We start from the raw sequence: 15169 nt of genomic DNA, 5'->3' as shown, positions 1-15169 counted from the left end.
TGTGTCATCGGCAAGGAAAGGGACCCACAGAAAGCACATGGATAAGCCAGTGCCCCAGCTGCTTTCTCTCGGTCCATTTCAAGGACCAGCTCTAGCTGTAAGTTCAGAGCTGCAGGAAGCTCCCCATAGTCCACTAGGGCCACTGAAGAAGTCAGAGTCATGGTCAGTGGCGAAGACGTGTAGCCTGGCCCCTGTTGCTGACCAGGGCAGTTTCCTGAGACTGTAAAGCAGTCTTACTTCCAAGGCTCCCTTTCTGGTGTTTATGCAGAAGTCATGCTAGAGCACACAGCACACTTCCCCAGACCCACTGTCCAAGGCCTGAGAGGAGGTTGGCCCCTGGGCTGGTGGAGGGTCAGGGGTCAGGGGTTGGGCTCCGGGGGCAGCTGGGCTGCATACAGGGCCAGAGTGTGATGCAGGAACTGGTACTGCTCTGTCGTCTGGATCATGCCTCCTCTGTAAGCAGAGATACAGGGTGCAGAAGAGTCAAGAACACCTGCCCTGTGCTGTGGCTTGGCATCCCCTCTCACTGTTCTGCTAGGAAAGCCCTAACTCTGTCCTCCCCATAGTCACCCTTTCACTTTCTACTGTCCTTTACTGCCCTCTGCCAGGACAGCCCCAGGCAGAAAGTACTGCCCCATCTTGACTCTTGGCTGTCTGTCTCTTACCCAGCTAGCTCTTGAGCAAAATCAGACCCATGCTCAACTTTTCCAGTTGCCACTAATCTTAGTAGAGCAGGTCCCATTTCATGCCTGTATATGTATTAGCTGTCTTCAGACACACCAGAAGAGGGTATCAGATACTATTACAGATTGTTGTGAGCCATCATGTGAACCCAGGACTTTCAGAAGAGCAGTCAGTGCTCTAAACCACTGAGCCATTTCTCCAGACTAGGTTCTGTTTCTCAAGAAGTGAACCCATTTCTTCTTCCAGTTGGGGAAATAGACATTACCTCTCTATATTGCCACAGGGCAGTGGGGGTGCACGCCTTTAATCTCAGCACTCAGGAAGCAGAGTCAGGCAGATCTCTGTGAGTTCAAGGTCAGGCTAGTTGACACATGAGCTCCAGGATAGCCAGGGATACATAGACTCAGACTCAAAAAAAATAAAAGTGTGTGTGTGTGTGTGTGTGTGTGTGTGTGTGTGTGTGTGTGTGTGTGTGCCAGCACAGGCCCAGGGTGAGCTAAAGAATTATTGTAGCAGCTAGTAGCATACACCCCAGAGTCTAAACTAGCTTCTCTGCCTTCAAGCCCAGCTAATACCACAGGTTACTCATAGCTACTTTGTATCTAGAACAAGTTATATCTTAAAAAAAAAAAAAAAAAAAAAAAGAATGGAGACACTTCCTCTGTAGCCTTATTGGCCTTGTGCTAACTAAGCAGTGGGTCGTTCACTGGCTTTGACCTCACATTCCCCTGCCTCAGCTTCCTGAGTGCTGAGGTTACAGACATGCAGCATCATACTATCCTTGACTTAACTCATTCCCTAGCTTTCTCCTGAATAGAGAATTGGGGGCCAGGAGAGGTTGAGGGAAAATTTAGGGTGACATGTTTAATTCTAGCCCCCCAAGCTAACATTTCAGACCATCTTTCATGTGGGCTTAGTTATTGACAAAATAGAAAGTTCTTTTTTTTAAAAAAAATAAAACAAGTTTTCTGCTTTCTTCTAGGAGGACCTGCAGGTGACGTGCACAGTACCTCAGAACCACCGATGTCCTTGCCAATTAATGTGGCTGCACCTACTTCCCATGGACCCACCTGTCTAGGCGAAGCTGGCACACAATGCCCAGAATGTCCACCTCCCCTCGGGCCTTCAGCTGCTGGCAGCCGATGTGGGTGGCGATGAAGCAGCCTGTCCGGCCGATCCCTGCACTGGATGTAACCAGAGAGAGGACGGGGAGGTCACAGGAGACCAGGGAATGGGGGAGACAGGTGAGTGTGGAAGGTTGGGGCTAGACTGCAAGTGATGGAAGAAGGAATGGGATTAAAGGGCTCTATTTGTGGGGTGGGCTTTCACATCTTCGATCCCAGCATCCCTGGAATCCCTGATGGAGGCAGGAATAGCTAGCCCTGGAGAAGTTTGTGAGTCCTTATTAGTCTCACTCTGTGCCTAGCACAGCTCACAATTAAATTAGCTAAAATGTTTTTTGAGATAGGATTTCACTGTGTAGTTCTGACCGTCCTGGAACAAACTATGTAGATCAAGCTAACTTTGAATTCAGAGATCCATCTGCCTCTGCCTCCCAAGTGCTAGGATTAAAGGCATGCACCACTATGACTGGCCCTAAGAACTTTAAAATTTAAATTTAAAAATGTTTAGATAAGTGCTCATGGGCCCAACTAGTCTGGGACTTGCTATGTAGTCCGCTCTGACCTTGAACTCTGATCCTTTGACCTCCCATGCCCAGATTTTAGTTTAGATCCCCCCCCCCCCCGACAGAGTTTCACTCTATAGCCCAGGGAGGCCTGGAATTTACTACATAGCCTAAACTCACTGTAATCCTGTCCTGGCTGTCCAGGGCAGTAAGAGTTTACAGAAGGGTGCCACCATATCTTTGTTTGAGACAGATTCTCTCTATGTAGCCCTTGCTGGTCCTGAACTTACTAGGTGGACCAGCCTGGCCTCAAATTCAGAGATCTACTTGCCTCTGCTTCCCAAATGCTAGGATTGAAGCCCAGATCTGCCCCTTTCCCAGTTGTTGTTGTTTACATTTTTGTTTATCTTAGTTTGTGTGTGTGTGTGTGTGTGTGTGTGTGTGTGTGCACATGCATCACCCTATCTTTAAGAAGGTCAGTAGAGAGCTCTCATTGGTCAGTTCTGTCCTTAAGCCATGTAGGGCCCAGAGCTTGAACTTAGACTGCTAGGCTTGGCTGCAGCGCTTTTACCCATGGAGGCACCCGGGTGACCCCTGATTCTTCTTTCTATTTTGATGATAGATAGGCTCTAGCCATGCAGCTCGGACTGACCTTAGACTAGTGATCTTCCTGCTCCGGCTGTAAGTGTGCTCAGCCTCAGGGTGCACTGGCACGCACATTGTGGTGCTCACGTCTGTTTACAGCACCCCCTGTGTACTGGCTATCCCCCTGAGCATCCCTTCTCTGACCACAGCCTCCTCCCAGCTCCATGTCAGCGTCCATGGATGCTCCATCCCGTTATCCTCTTCTCAGTCCCATCATATTTCTCTCTTCCATCATACCTCTCTCCTTCTTGCCTTTTCTGGACTTCAGCTCCGCCCCTAGGTCTTACATGTGCCCCTAGTAAAAGGAGCTGTACACTGGGGTGTATGGGAGCCACCAGTGACTGCTAGCACTTGAGTGTGTGCACACACTCTGCCTGTGTCCAAGCACGTCCTGTTTGTACTGTTTGCCTCCTCCTCCTCCTCTTCTTTTTCCTTCCCTCTCCTCTCAACATAGCACCATATAGCCCAGGCTGGCCTTGGACTCTCTATGTACTTTAGATTAGCTTTCAGCTCCTGATACTTCTGTCTCTACCTCCTAAGTGCTGAGAATACAAGAGTATGCCACTGTGCCCAGCCCCAGGTATCACTTTTAATCGGTAAATCTGGGGTGTTGGATTCAATTCCTGGCATCAACAAAACCCCAAAGTGGCAAATGTAAGTGTCTTAGCCAATCCTACAAGTCCCCTTCATGAAACCCTTAGCTGTCTTCCAGACTATTTCCCATCAGTGTCCCCACAACAAGCTCCACCCACAAAATCTCCATCCACAAAAGCTCCACCCAAAAAGTCCCACCCACAAAAGCTCCACCCACAAAAAGCTCCACCCACAAAAGCCCCACCAAGCCACTCACAAGCTCCAGACTCCTCTCTGGCAGCGTATCTTTTTGTTTGTTTGTTTGTTTTTTTAAAAAGATTCATTTATTTATTATATATAAGAACACTGTAGCTGTCTTCAGACACACCAGAAGAGGGCATCGAATCCCATTATAGATGGTTGTGAGCCACCATGTGGTTGCTGGGAATTGAACTCAGGACCTCTGGAAGAGCAGCCAGTGCTTTTAACTGCTGAGCCATCTCTCCAGCCCCTGTTTGTTTTAAAGTTGATTTCCGGAGCATATAGGGTTCTCTGCTTGAATGTTTTCCCTTCCCCCGTTCCTTGGCTTATTCCCCCTCAGGTATTAGCTAACCGGACCCCGTGGCCTCTGTACTGCTCCCTCCGGCTTTCATTGCATTGTAGCCTGTTTAACTGTTTGATCTGCTACTCTTCTGACCAGTCTGTTAACCTGCTAGGGAAGAAACTAAACTGTTTTGTTCACAGTTATCTTCTTAGCATCTAACCTTGTGCCTGATGATAGCAAGAATAGGTTTTCAACAAATTCACCATAGTTCATGCCTGTAACCCCAAACTGAGAGATTGAGAAGCTGAGGCAGGAGGATTGCCGTGAGTTTGATGTTAACCTTGGGTACACAGAGGGATCCTGTCTCAACAAAATGAAACAAGAACCAATCAACACAACGAATCCAGCAAAAGTGAAAACAAACCCAAACACTAAAAGACTCCAAGCAAACAAAAAAGTTGTCTAGTGGATAAGTGGGCTCTCCAACAGCGGAGCCCAAGTTTATCTCATTTCTCCCTGACTAGAAGCTCTCCATAAGCCAGGGCTCTGTCTAGGTAAGAGTTGGGCCTGTCTGGTATGGTGTTAGATGCCCTCACACCAGAGACTTCGTGAGCAGGAAAGGCAAGCTCTGGCTTGCGACCAGGGAAGACCCTACCTGCAGTGAACCACTATAGGCCGGGAGTTGGCAGCTGTCTCTGGGGTCTCCACCTCAGCCACTAGGCGCAGCAGGGGCCCAGCTGATTCTGGAGTCTGGTGGTCTGGCCAGGCCGAGAAGAGGATGTGCTTCACTGACCGGCATTCCTGTTGGTGCTGGGTATGAGAATAAGACAGGAGGATAAGAAGCAGGATGTGGGTGTGGGTGCTGGCGATGGATCAGTTGACACAGAGCAGGCTGGGGTCATTCTCCTGGCTACTTTGCTATTCTGCTTCACCTGGCCTCAAGTCTTGGCTGTGTCTCTATCTATCGCAGGACCGTGGATCAGTGCATTAATCTCATTTTCTTCCCTAGCAAGTGGGCACAGTGAGATCTTTCCGTTTGCCTCCCGGGATGCTTGAGGAACAATGAACTGACGCAGAAATCATTTGGAAGTATAAGAATGTGTGCCTTAACAGAAAGCCCTTCTTTCCTTCTCTTCCTCCATTCTTCCCTCCCTTCCTCCTTCTTTCCTTCCTTGTGTCTTCCTTCGCTCCTTCCTCTCTAGATAGGAATCTTGCTGTGTTGTTCTAGTCAGTTCTCTTCTATCACATGGGTTCTGGGATCGAACTCAGATCGTCAGGCTTGGCAGCAAGTGCCTTTACCCACTGAGCCTTTCTCTGTCCCCTAGAAAGTGTTTTTAAAGTACATCCACATGTGCTAGTCCAGCTCTTCTGACCTCTCCTGACTCCTCCAGCATTCTCTTGGGTCTCTTTAGTCTCCTGGGGCCCAGATATCTGGCATGGGGAGAGGGAGTTTCCTGATGGTCCCTGTTTTGTTAGTTACTACATCCCTATTTAATTAGAGGTGCCCCTGAGGGTTGTACCCCACTTTTCCTCTCTAGTTCTTTTAGCGTTTTGAGATAGGGTTTCTCTGTGTAGCCCTGGCTGTCCTGGGACTCTGAGACCAGGCTGGCCTCAAACTCAGGGATCCACCTGCCTCTGCCTCTCAAGTGCTGGGATTAAAAGTGTAAACCACACCAGGCTGGAGAGATGGCTCAGCAGTTAAGAGCACCTGCTGCTCTTCCTAAGGTCCTGAGTTCAATTCCCAGCAACCACATGGTGGCTCACAACCATCTGTAATGGGATCCGATGCCCTTGTCTGGTATGCAAGTATATATGCAGGCCAAATTCTAATAAATACATAAACCTTAAAAACAAAACAAAACTGTAAACCACCATGCCCAGGTTTTGTTTTTGGATTTTCTTTCTTTCTTTTTTTTTTTTTAAATGGTTTCCCCCTTTTTTGCTTCATTTCTCTCTCTCTCTCTTTTTAAAATGAAAGAACTTTTAAATGTGAGATCAAGGTTTAAATTAGTAAACTTGGTGAATTTGGTACATTGAGTGGAGGTGGAGCCCGAGTTTCAGGGACACTAGGGTGGCCCAGTGGGTGGTACCTGGATGGTGAGTTGCCTCACAGTATACTCCGGGTGCTCTTTCATGTCCTGGATGCGGATCTGGAAGGGCCCATAGGCTTCCTCTTCTGTGGGCCAGTAGTGTACACATTTCTAGAAGGGAGAGTGCTGGTCAGAGTGGGAGGGCCCATCAGTGGTGCAGGGCTGGGGCAGCAGAGAAGCCTAGTACCGCTCCTTAAGTCTAACCCCATGGCCCAGGTCGGTGACCAGAGTCTAGCTTTCCCAAGCTTCAAGTGCATAGTCACCCCGCCCACAGCGTCCACGGGTGTTTTCCTGAGAGCTATGGCATAGGGCAGGGCTATCAGCTCCCGTTGAGGCCTCTGGTCTGCTGCGCATGGGTGGTGGGGGCAGGCGAGGGTACAGACCCTCTCCAGATGACCCTGCCTCCTACCTCCTTGCCCTCTCGGAGCTGGGTGAGCATGACAATGAGGGACACGTGTTCTTGCCACACCATCTCCCAGAAGTCTGCCACAGTGTTGGGCATGGGGCCCTGGGTGGCAATGTAGACCTTCTCCTTCCCATCATAGCCCTGGGGAGACAGAGCACAGGACAAAGGCTGTGAATCCACTTACATAGGCTCACGCACAGAGACAGGCATCAGAAGCCGTACCTGGAGGAGGATGTGGGAACCACGGTGAAGAACACCCGAGTTCGATTTCCTATCCTTCTGTTTCCTAGCTAAGAGGGCAGAGGCACGTTCCTGACTCAGTTTCCCTAAGCTGTAGACTGTACCGAAGGATTATAAGATAATGTGAATTAAGACCAATAAAAGTACATTGGTGGTCTCTCACACATTAGGCACCACGTACATGTTTGTTTCTGTCCTCTGCTGCTTTCTCCTAGGGCAAGATATGGAGGTCCTCGATATTTGTAAATGAACGTTTCACATTTCACAGACTACTTTCATACTTTTGGCACCGCAATCCAACATACTCAACCTAGTCTGTTCTCCGTCCCATCATCCTTAGCTTCCATCAGCCTTACATCATCCACACATCCCACTGTTTGCCTGCTCCCTGGTGGCAGACGGAAGGCCTCCCATTAAGCTTTTCCTCCTCGGCACCCAGACTACTGTCCTACCACATCTGGCCACAAGGGGACACTGGTTTTACATCCACCCTCCCAAACAAGGTAAGAAATTGAGATAGATCGTCCACCTTGCTTTGAAGTTGCTATTGACTGGACATCAATCAGTTTCTACAAAGGAGGCAGTAGTTGGTAGGGTTAGGGTGTGGGGGCAGAGACTGAGTGTGAGAAAGGAGATAATAGGAGATAGAGACATTCCCACCTGAGCTGGCTTTGTGCAGCTTGTCGAAGCCTTTAAGAAGATAGTAACTAGGCTCAGCCTTAAGGTCAACTTACTGCCGAGTTTAGAGGGTTGCCATGGGTAGGGTAACAGGGTAGGCTAAGGTGGTTTGGAAATTTTGACGTCTTTTCTAGACTGATATCTTGGTGGTCTTATGTATCTCTTTCCCTGCTCTCCAAGTCTAGCAGAGAGAGCTATGGCGGGAGGGCGCAGTTGGAGCAAAGCAGGAAGTACAGGCTCTTGAGGCCAAGTCACAGTAGATCACAGAGGGTCTCATTTCATCTTTAAAACAGTCCACCCGGCCGCGGCAGCCGGCCACTCACCCGGATGTAGTTGGCATTGATGTAGTCGCTGTCTTCCTGGCTCTGTGCCCGGCCAAGGCAGACACGGCTCTGGGGATCTAGGAAGTAAAGATCAATAGATGTGAAAGATCAGAAGGTGACCAACGCATGTACATTGTAGCAGAGTCAGAGGGGAGGGAACGTGTCCTCACTCTGTTGGTCATACTTTGTCGACAGCAGATATGGAATTGCATTATTTTATAGACAGATAACATAATCGCTATGTATTATAAAATATACTATTTCATGACAATCAGGAACCATGATGTTTTTGGGCTGGTAAGATGGACGGAAGGAGGATGTGTCACACAGACCGTGGAGCCGCAGACGTCGACTAGGATATTCTCGTGTTTTAGCCTTGAGATCAGCGAGGGTATAAAATAGGACAGAACTGATAGGAAGAGGAAGAGATTCTGCGAAGGGAAAATGCCTTTCTGATTATGATTACGAGCTCTAGATGAATACATTGTCTAAGATATCACACAGGGTATTGGCCTCGCTCTCCAGAGGTTTGGGTCCTTCCCCAGTCAAACCGGAAGAGGGATGAAGAGGCTGGCTTCCCCTCTTTGACGGTTGTAGAGCTTGCTAGAATTAGGCCAAGGCTAAAGGCTATTGAACTCACATTGACAAGTGTTCACAGAACCTGGTCTATTCGAGCAGGCAGTGATCTTGGAGTCTCAGCACAGGGCAGGACCCACGTGCTGGCCTGAATTTGGACCACAGTTTTGGAAGCCACTGTACTAGGTTCCATGTTTCAAGCCTGCCTATGAAAAGTTGGAGGTGCTAGGCCTGGGTCCGTCTGTGTGAGTTCACACCTACCACTCAGGCATGCAGTCGCACCCAAGTAAGCTTCTGCAAATGCTCTCTTGCAACAGGGCAGCAGCTATCTTATCTCCGGGCTGCCAGGGTGTGGTGTTAGGATTTCTCTGTTGAAAAACTGTCTCAAGCATTGTTCTTCCTTGGCTTTAGAGAGGTGGTCTTTATTATTGTTTTATAAAGATTTATTTATTTATTTTATGTATATGAGTACACGGTGGCTGCCCAGAAGAGAGCATCAGATCCCATTACAGATGGTTGTGAGCCACCATGTGGTTGCTGGGAATTGAACTCAGGACCTCTGGAAGATCAGTCATTGCTCTTACCCACTGAGCCATCTCTCCAGCCTGGGTTTTGTTATTGTTGCTTGTTTTGTCTTTGTCAAGGCCTCATATAAACTAAGCTAGCCTAGAACTTGCTATATACCTGAACCCAGCCTTGAATTCCTGATCCCCCTACTCCTACCTCTAAGTGCTAGGATTATTAGAGGCATACACCAGTATGCCTGGCTTCAAGGTGTACATCTTGCTTTCTCAAGTTCTTCATCCACAGGGATACTGTCCTCCCCATCCCCCCCTAAGCTCCTTACTTGGCAAGATGGTCTTGTATCGGTCTTTGGAGGCGTGGCCAGGGATATCCAGGTCTTCAGGGTTGACAAAGTTTGAGGGGATCTTCTGATGGTGGGGGATAAGTGAGTTAATCTTTGCCACCCCTTCCCAGCCTCCTTTCCTCCTGTTCAACCCTCTGCACACAGAGAGGAAGAACAAAGATGAGGACCAACTTTATCTCCTGAGCCCCAGAGTTTTTCCCAAAGGACCCCAAGGAGAAGGGATCCCCAAGGGATCCAGGATGGTCGGATGTGGAAGCGTAAAGTGATGTGGAGAGGATTCCCCAAACTTCTTACCAAGAACTCCTCTTCCAGCTGCTTGGGGCTGGGAGGCTGGTGCTGTAGATTCCAGCGTGTAATGGGGTGTCCAGCTGTGCGCAGGAAGTGTAGGGTAACTTCCCGGGGTGTGTTCACTGAGATGATTGGTTCAACGGTGCCCAGAGACCGAACGTCCAGCATCAGAGCCATACTGGATCCCCTCCTGCAAGCACAGCCAACCAGGGCCCAGTGAACCCCCTCCCCCATGGCATCTGCTTTGCTGTCAAGCTCATTGTGCAGTCTGTGTGAGCAGGATATGCTCAGTCTTTCTCTTGACCTAGAGGCTCAGGGCACTCAAGGGTCAGGCCCCTACTGTGTTCCCCTTTTCCTTTATCAGATAAGAACAGAGCAGCCCGCAGCTCCTTTGCTCCTTCCTGCTGTCTTTCCCAAGCCAGCATAGAGGTTCCAACACACACCCAACTCCACGAAAGCCCTAGATTTGTCCCAACGATTGTTCATCCCAACTTGAAACTTAGGGGGGAGGCCCAGGGATGCCATGAAACCTGGTGCCTCAGATGCACAGAGGATGGGCAAGCAACAATCAAACGAGCACTATTTGGTTTTTCTCTTGTTTGTCTTTGTTTTTCCAGGCCTCTTGGATTCTGTTGTTAGAACTGGAAAGGAAGGAAGGGAAGGGAAGGCAACTCAGGCCTAAGAAGATCCTCTGTGAAAGAGCTCACCTCTCCTGCAGCCGCACATGCTTCTTGGCCGGAGCTTGGGTGGGTGGAGGCTGAGTCATGTCTGCCCCCAAAGACAAGGTCGGCAGCTGTGCACTGGAGCGCCCCTCACAGGCCTGGACCATGCTGGGGTAGGTTGCTGGTCCCAAGGGAGGCTCACTCAGCCATGAGGCCTGCCTGAAAAACAAGGTCCTGCTAAAAAAAGGCTTCTAGGCCCAAGCCAGCCATCTCCTTGAGCGAGTGGCTTAACTTTTCTCCTGCAAGTTGCAGGACAGAGGACAATTTGGGGTTAGAATAGGAGGAAGACACAGAGAGAGTACAGGTATGGGGGAAGAGAGGAGAGAATCCGGAAGGAGGAAGAGAGAGGATACCCAAGCCCACAGGGCTCTAAGCTGGGGTCCACATGAGACCAACAGCCCACTAACTGCACAAAAGGAAGGGAGAGAGCACACAGCTCTCTGAGTCTAGCCAGCAGGCTTCTCTACAATGAGAAACTGAGGCTTCGAGTAGTATTGAAGCCGGTTGGGGATCCAGGCACAAGGCCCTTTGGCTGGGGGGGCGGTGGCTTCTAATTGTTGCCAGCTTCACTCCAAGATCAGTTGTGGCTCATGGGGTCTCTGTCCAGGGCGGTAGGCCAGGGGTGTTTCCTCCCTCCTCCTTCCCATCCCCCACTCTCCCGCCTCTGTAACCGTCACAGGAAATGGCCTCACCAAGCTCCAGAACGCCTGTGCATGGTGAGGCTACAGCTGGGGGTACAAGAGCGAGGGGGTATAGAGGTGATGAGGGCATCACCTTTTTGGGGCAGTCCCTGTCTCTCAGACCTAAGTCATGGGTGCCATGGTGGTGGGGTTAGAGCTGCTAACCCACAGGGACAGAGGTATGGGAACAGTGTGGGCCCATGCAGGTGTGGCTGGGACAGTACTCGCCCACAACAGGAAGGGGCCTTTAGCCTCTCCTCTTCTGGCACTCTGTGTGGCTTCTTTGCCCTCCAGCCACAGGGACACCAGATATGTCACTTCTTATGCCCTGGCCAGTCATGGAAGCCCCAAACTCATGCTTCTTCACCCCATCCTTGGAGACCCCCCTCCCACCCCAGGGCCATAGGATGTCTGTACCCACTTCAAGTACTTACTGAAGCAGCTATGTCCCCCAGGCTGCCTCTTGCCAGCTGTCTGTCAGTCCGTCTATCTTTGAGGACTGAGAGGCTTCAGGAAGCCAGCTTCCTCCCTCCGCCCCTCCTGGCTTCCACCCACGCACACCCAACTGTGGGCTGCCCCTCTGTGCCTGCTGCAAGCTGCCACCAGGGGTCGGGTGCATCCTCCCTGTGCCCTCTGGGAGCAAGCTGGTGCTGTCCTGCCATCCTCGCTGGGTGCCAGGGCTCTGGGGAATGGGCAAGGGACGAGGCCTTCCCTGACCATCCCAGGCCTCCTCCTCCTCCTGGTCCTAATCATGCGTTCACCCCACCCCCATCTCCTCCTTGCTGAGAAGATAGCCATGGGTAACCCTCAGCTGTTCTTCTGGTTGTGACCTTGGCTAGAGACATCTCCATTTCTCAGCTTCTGCCTCTGTAAGCCCTTGTTGCTTCAAAACCTGGGAATTCATGGCCAAAACCCAGGCCTCCATGCAGATCAGATATGTCACAGAAGTGCAGTAGGGGAAAGAGGAGACAGGAGTCTTTTGCTCTATACAGGAAGGAGAGGCCAGGGCTAGGCAGATCCTTTCCAGGCCTCCAGCCCCTTGGCTTGCAGGCATAGACTAGTCTCCAGAGAACAAATAGCAGAGCTCAACTGGAGAAGACTCTGGGTTTGCTCCTCTAGAAACCCCTCAGACTAGCCTTCTGGGAGTGTCTTAGAACCCTGTATCTCCTCTGAAGACTTACAGATAGAGAGTCGAAGGCTGTGGCCCTCACATCAGAGACTTCCCATGTCCTCTTCACCATGGGGCCACTTGGATGCCTGGGGTGTGGGCAAGTTCAAGACTCCACAGTCCCCCACCCCTGCCTGGTTTTGGTAGGCCCCTCGCTGGCCCTCAGTCGGGCTGGTTTGTGGTTCATGCTTGCTTGCAAGACACCTTCCCTCTGTAATGTTTCCCCCCAAAGCTTTCCTGGGCCCCAGAGCTTGAATTCCACATCCTCTCTCTTCCTCCCACTTCTCTGATTCAACTGTCAAACGGTGACACTGGAAAAAGAACTGAGGTGCAGTGAGCACAGGGGTGGCACCTGAGAGGAGGGGGGAGGGGCTGCCTTTCTTCTGGCCCATGGGGAGGAGGGGGGGGGCAGGGATGAGGCTTTGAAGTCAAGAAGGCTTGGGGCACTTGTCTTTGGTTTTGTCTGTAAGTCAGAGGGTGGCTTTCCGGAACCTCTCCATGGCTGCTTGATTCTGGCTTCCTCTTCACTGTAGCCCATTCTCCAGTGAGGGACAGGTGGGATTTCCTGAGGAGGAAGCCCAGTAGCGCTGGGAAGTGGTTGACCTAGGGCCAAGATTAGGTGGTAAAAGCAGGAGCCTGGGAGTCCCAGCACACTTGTGCACAGGGACCGGAGACTGGGTTCTGCCTTGACCTCCTCACAGGAGTGCTTGTGCTGGCAAACGGCGGCCGGCGGAGGGAGTGGGAAGAGGGCCACCCGCCCTGGGCCAGCTGTTGATGGTGACCAAGAAAAGGAAGTGAGGACGCCACAGGGGCGGGAGAAGGAAGTAGGCAAAGCCCTCCCCCACAGGTCTGCCGGGTGTCCTCAGTTCACAGATGTAGCCTGCTGGCTGTGAGCACACCTCCTGACCTTCACAGTGAGGACCCAGTGGGGTTCAAGAAGTTGGAAGATGAGCTCTTGGGTAAAGAGCAAAGGAAGCTGGGAGATGGAGAGGAAAGTTAGTGAGACCAGGGTCAATCTAGGCATGAAATAAGACCCTGAAGCTCTCTCCAGGTGTCTGGGAGGCTTCTCACTTTCCTGCCCACTCCTCCCTGTTCGGCAGAACCTCCCCATTCCTGGGGGTCTCGGGGGACGGCATCTCTCATGTTGCTGACTTTTCCTTCTGACTGGGAATTAGGTTCCGGTATGTTCAACTTTATAGAATGTGAAGTCCTACTCGGAAGCCAGAAGGACCTGCTTAGTGGGCCATGTGACCGTAGCCAAGTTACTGACCTTCCCTGAGTCTCAGATGCTGCAACAGCTTCCTCCCTTCCTTTTTGTCAGGAAGACGGAACAAGCCCTGTGAAGCACTTTGTCTACAGCCCCAGCACTTGGAATCACAGACTTAAGTCTGGGGCTGAGAGCTAGGGAGCCCCATCTGGTGGTGGAAGTGGAAGCAAGGCTGAGTCAGTCAGTCAGTCATTTTAGTCAGTCAGTCAGTCAGTCTGTCTGTCTAGGCTCTCCCTTCCGACCCTTCCTTTTTCCAGTCAGCCATCATCTTTTTTTGGGAAGCACCACTCAAACAGTGGAGAGATTCTAGGAGTTACTCCCAGCAACCCAGCAAGGGCAAAGTTCCTCATTTCAGACCAGGCAGAGAATGGTAGCTGTGCCTAGACCCTGGCCATAGGTGGGGAGGAGCCACAGCAGGGCAAGGTCTTCTCACCTGTGGTCCTGTGGTTAGCCTAAGATCTCCCTCCCCCCAATTCCCCATTGCAGAGGCCATGAACCACAGCTCCTGTAGCTAGTGCTCCTGAAGTTTCCAGAAGCCCTTATGCCCTGAAGCTCTTGGGGAACCAGATAGCTGTCAGACCCGAAAGGCTAAAAGCTGTCACTGTAATATTCTAGGATGCTCTGGGTGGATACAGAAAGGGTGAGAAGCCCCAGGATGGGAGGTGGCTGTTCCTGACTGCCTGCATCCTCCTCGGATGCTCAGGCAGCTCTTGCTCTCAGCTCTGCAAGCCCAGGCTTGTCCTTGGTAGTGTGGGGGAGACAGAGCTCACCAGGGAGGAGTCAGGAAGACACCCAAGGAGACATGGTGAGTGGGACAGAGATGCACTGTGAAGCCATGGCGTGAAGGCTGAGGCACCCCACCATGCCCCAGGCTGCACCTTTGTGACGGCTGTCCCTGGTGTCCCTTCCTGACCCAGTTTCCCCTCCTGCTACCTTTTTGGTGCTTGCCGGTGTTAGAACTTTCCCATACTCCTCATTACTGGTGGAAAGGACCAAGGGCTCATGCCAGCTCAGCATGGAACCATGGTTATTTTTCCTAGAGAGCCAGGAAATAGCCCCACCCTATCTATACCTAATGCCGAGCTCACTGCCCAGGCACAATACGACTTCAAGCTGAAGGAGCTCCCTTTTCTTTCTCCCAAGTTTAGGGCCAGAGGAATGGACACCTGTCCCATAACGGCCCTTCCCTCCAGGGGACCTTTATGTCCTTCCCAGTGTGCTGTCACTGATGCTGGTTTATACACATGGTTAGCCCCCCCCCAGCATATTATGAGCTCCCCCCTCCAGCCCCTTACTGAGCTCTCTCAGCCTGCTCAGTAGAAGCTGGACCTTCCCCCCTTTCCTGGTGACCTTCCCTAGTTTGTGGGAGGAAGAGGGGGTGACTCCTTCTCTTCTGCCTGGTAATTATCTTCCTTTAGTGTGGGGGATGCCCAAGGCCTAGCTTCAGGCTGTGGGAGAGCAGAGGAGGAGCTGGAAGAGCAGCCTAGACAGCTGCCAGGAGGGACCAGCCTAGTTCACACTTAGAAGTTGGGATGCCAGGAACAGCCCTCTCTGCCTTCCTCGGCCTTCCTCGGCCTCCTGGTCCGCTCACTCCGCACTGAGGTGGTAGGCTTCGAGACTTTGGGGTTTTCTAGGCAGAGGATGTGGGTTTGTCTGTGGGGGTGGCTGCTGGGGGAAAAGTACATTTTTGCTGAATAGAGAATCTTGGTCTGGTGTGGGGTTCGGGGGGGGGGTGGCTGCTTTCTTAACCTCTCCTGAGCCTATCTCCTACCCCCAAGGCTCTAAGGGCA

At 51.3% G+C, this 15169-nt stretch overlaps 1 protein-coding gene across 1 annotated transcript; it reads right to left on the bottom strand.

The window, feature by feature from the left end:
- Nucleotides 1-351: 351 nt before the first annotated feature.
- Nucleotides 352-11433, bottom strand: PTPN7 (protein tyrosine phosphatase non-receptor type 7). The gene is made up of 10 exons (XM_080917879.1): nucleotides 11379-11433; nucleotides 10250-10423; nucleotides 9549-9732; nucleotides 9234-9318; nucleotides 7811-7887; nucleotides 6573-6710; nucleotides 6164-6274; nucleotides 4729-4883; nucleotides 1755-1868; nucleotides 352-453 (listed from the first exon to the last, which is right to left on the bottom strand). The coding sequence occupies exons 2-10, from the start codon at nucleotides 10369-10371 to the stop codon at nucleotides 360-362; spliced, it is 1080 nt and encodes a 359-aa protein (XP_080774005.1). The 5' UTR covers nucleotides 10372-10423; nucleotides 11379-11433; the 3' UTR covers nucleotides 352-359.
- Nucleotides 11434-15169: the final 3736 nt, after the last annotated feature.

The sequence above is a fragment of the Micromys minutus genome (assembly GCF_963924665.1).
Source record: "Micromys minutus genome assembly, chromosome: 6".
Taxonomy (NCBI): domain Eukaryota; kingdom Metazoa; phylum Chordata; class Mammalia; order Rodentia; family Muridae; genus Micromys; species Micromys minutus.
Note: the sequence above shows the minus strand (reverse complement) of the source record. Positions and strands in the feature narration are given on the sequence as shown.

Bases quoted from the DNA above. Each gene is read 5' to 3' on its own strand.
- PTPN7 (XM_080917879.1), bottom strand. From the start codon at position 10,371: ATGGTCCAGGCCTGTGAGGGGCGCTCCAGTGCACAGCTGCCGACCTTG. The intron at 1,869-4,728 runs GTAGGGTCTTCC...GGTTACATCCAG, and splicing joins CCTATAGTGGTTCACTGCAG to TGCAGGGATCGGCCGGACAG. The intron at 454-1,754 runs GTGGGTCCATGG...CTCTGCTTACAG, and splicing joins TGCCAGCTTCGCCTAGACAG to AGGAGGCATGATCCAGACGA.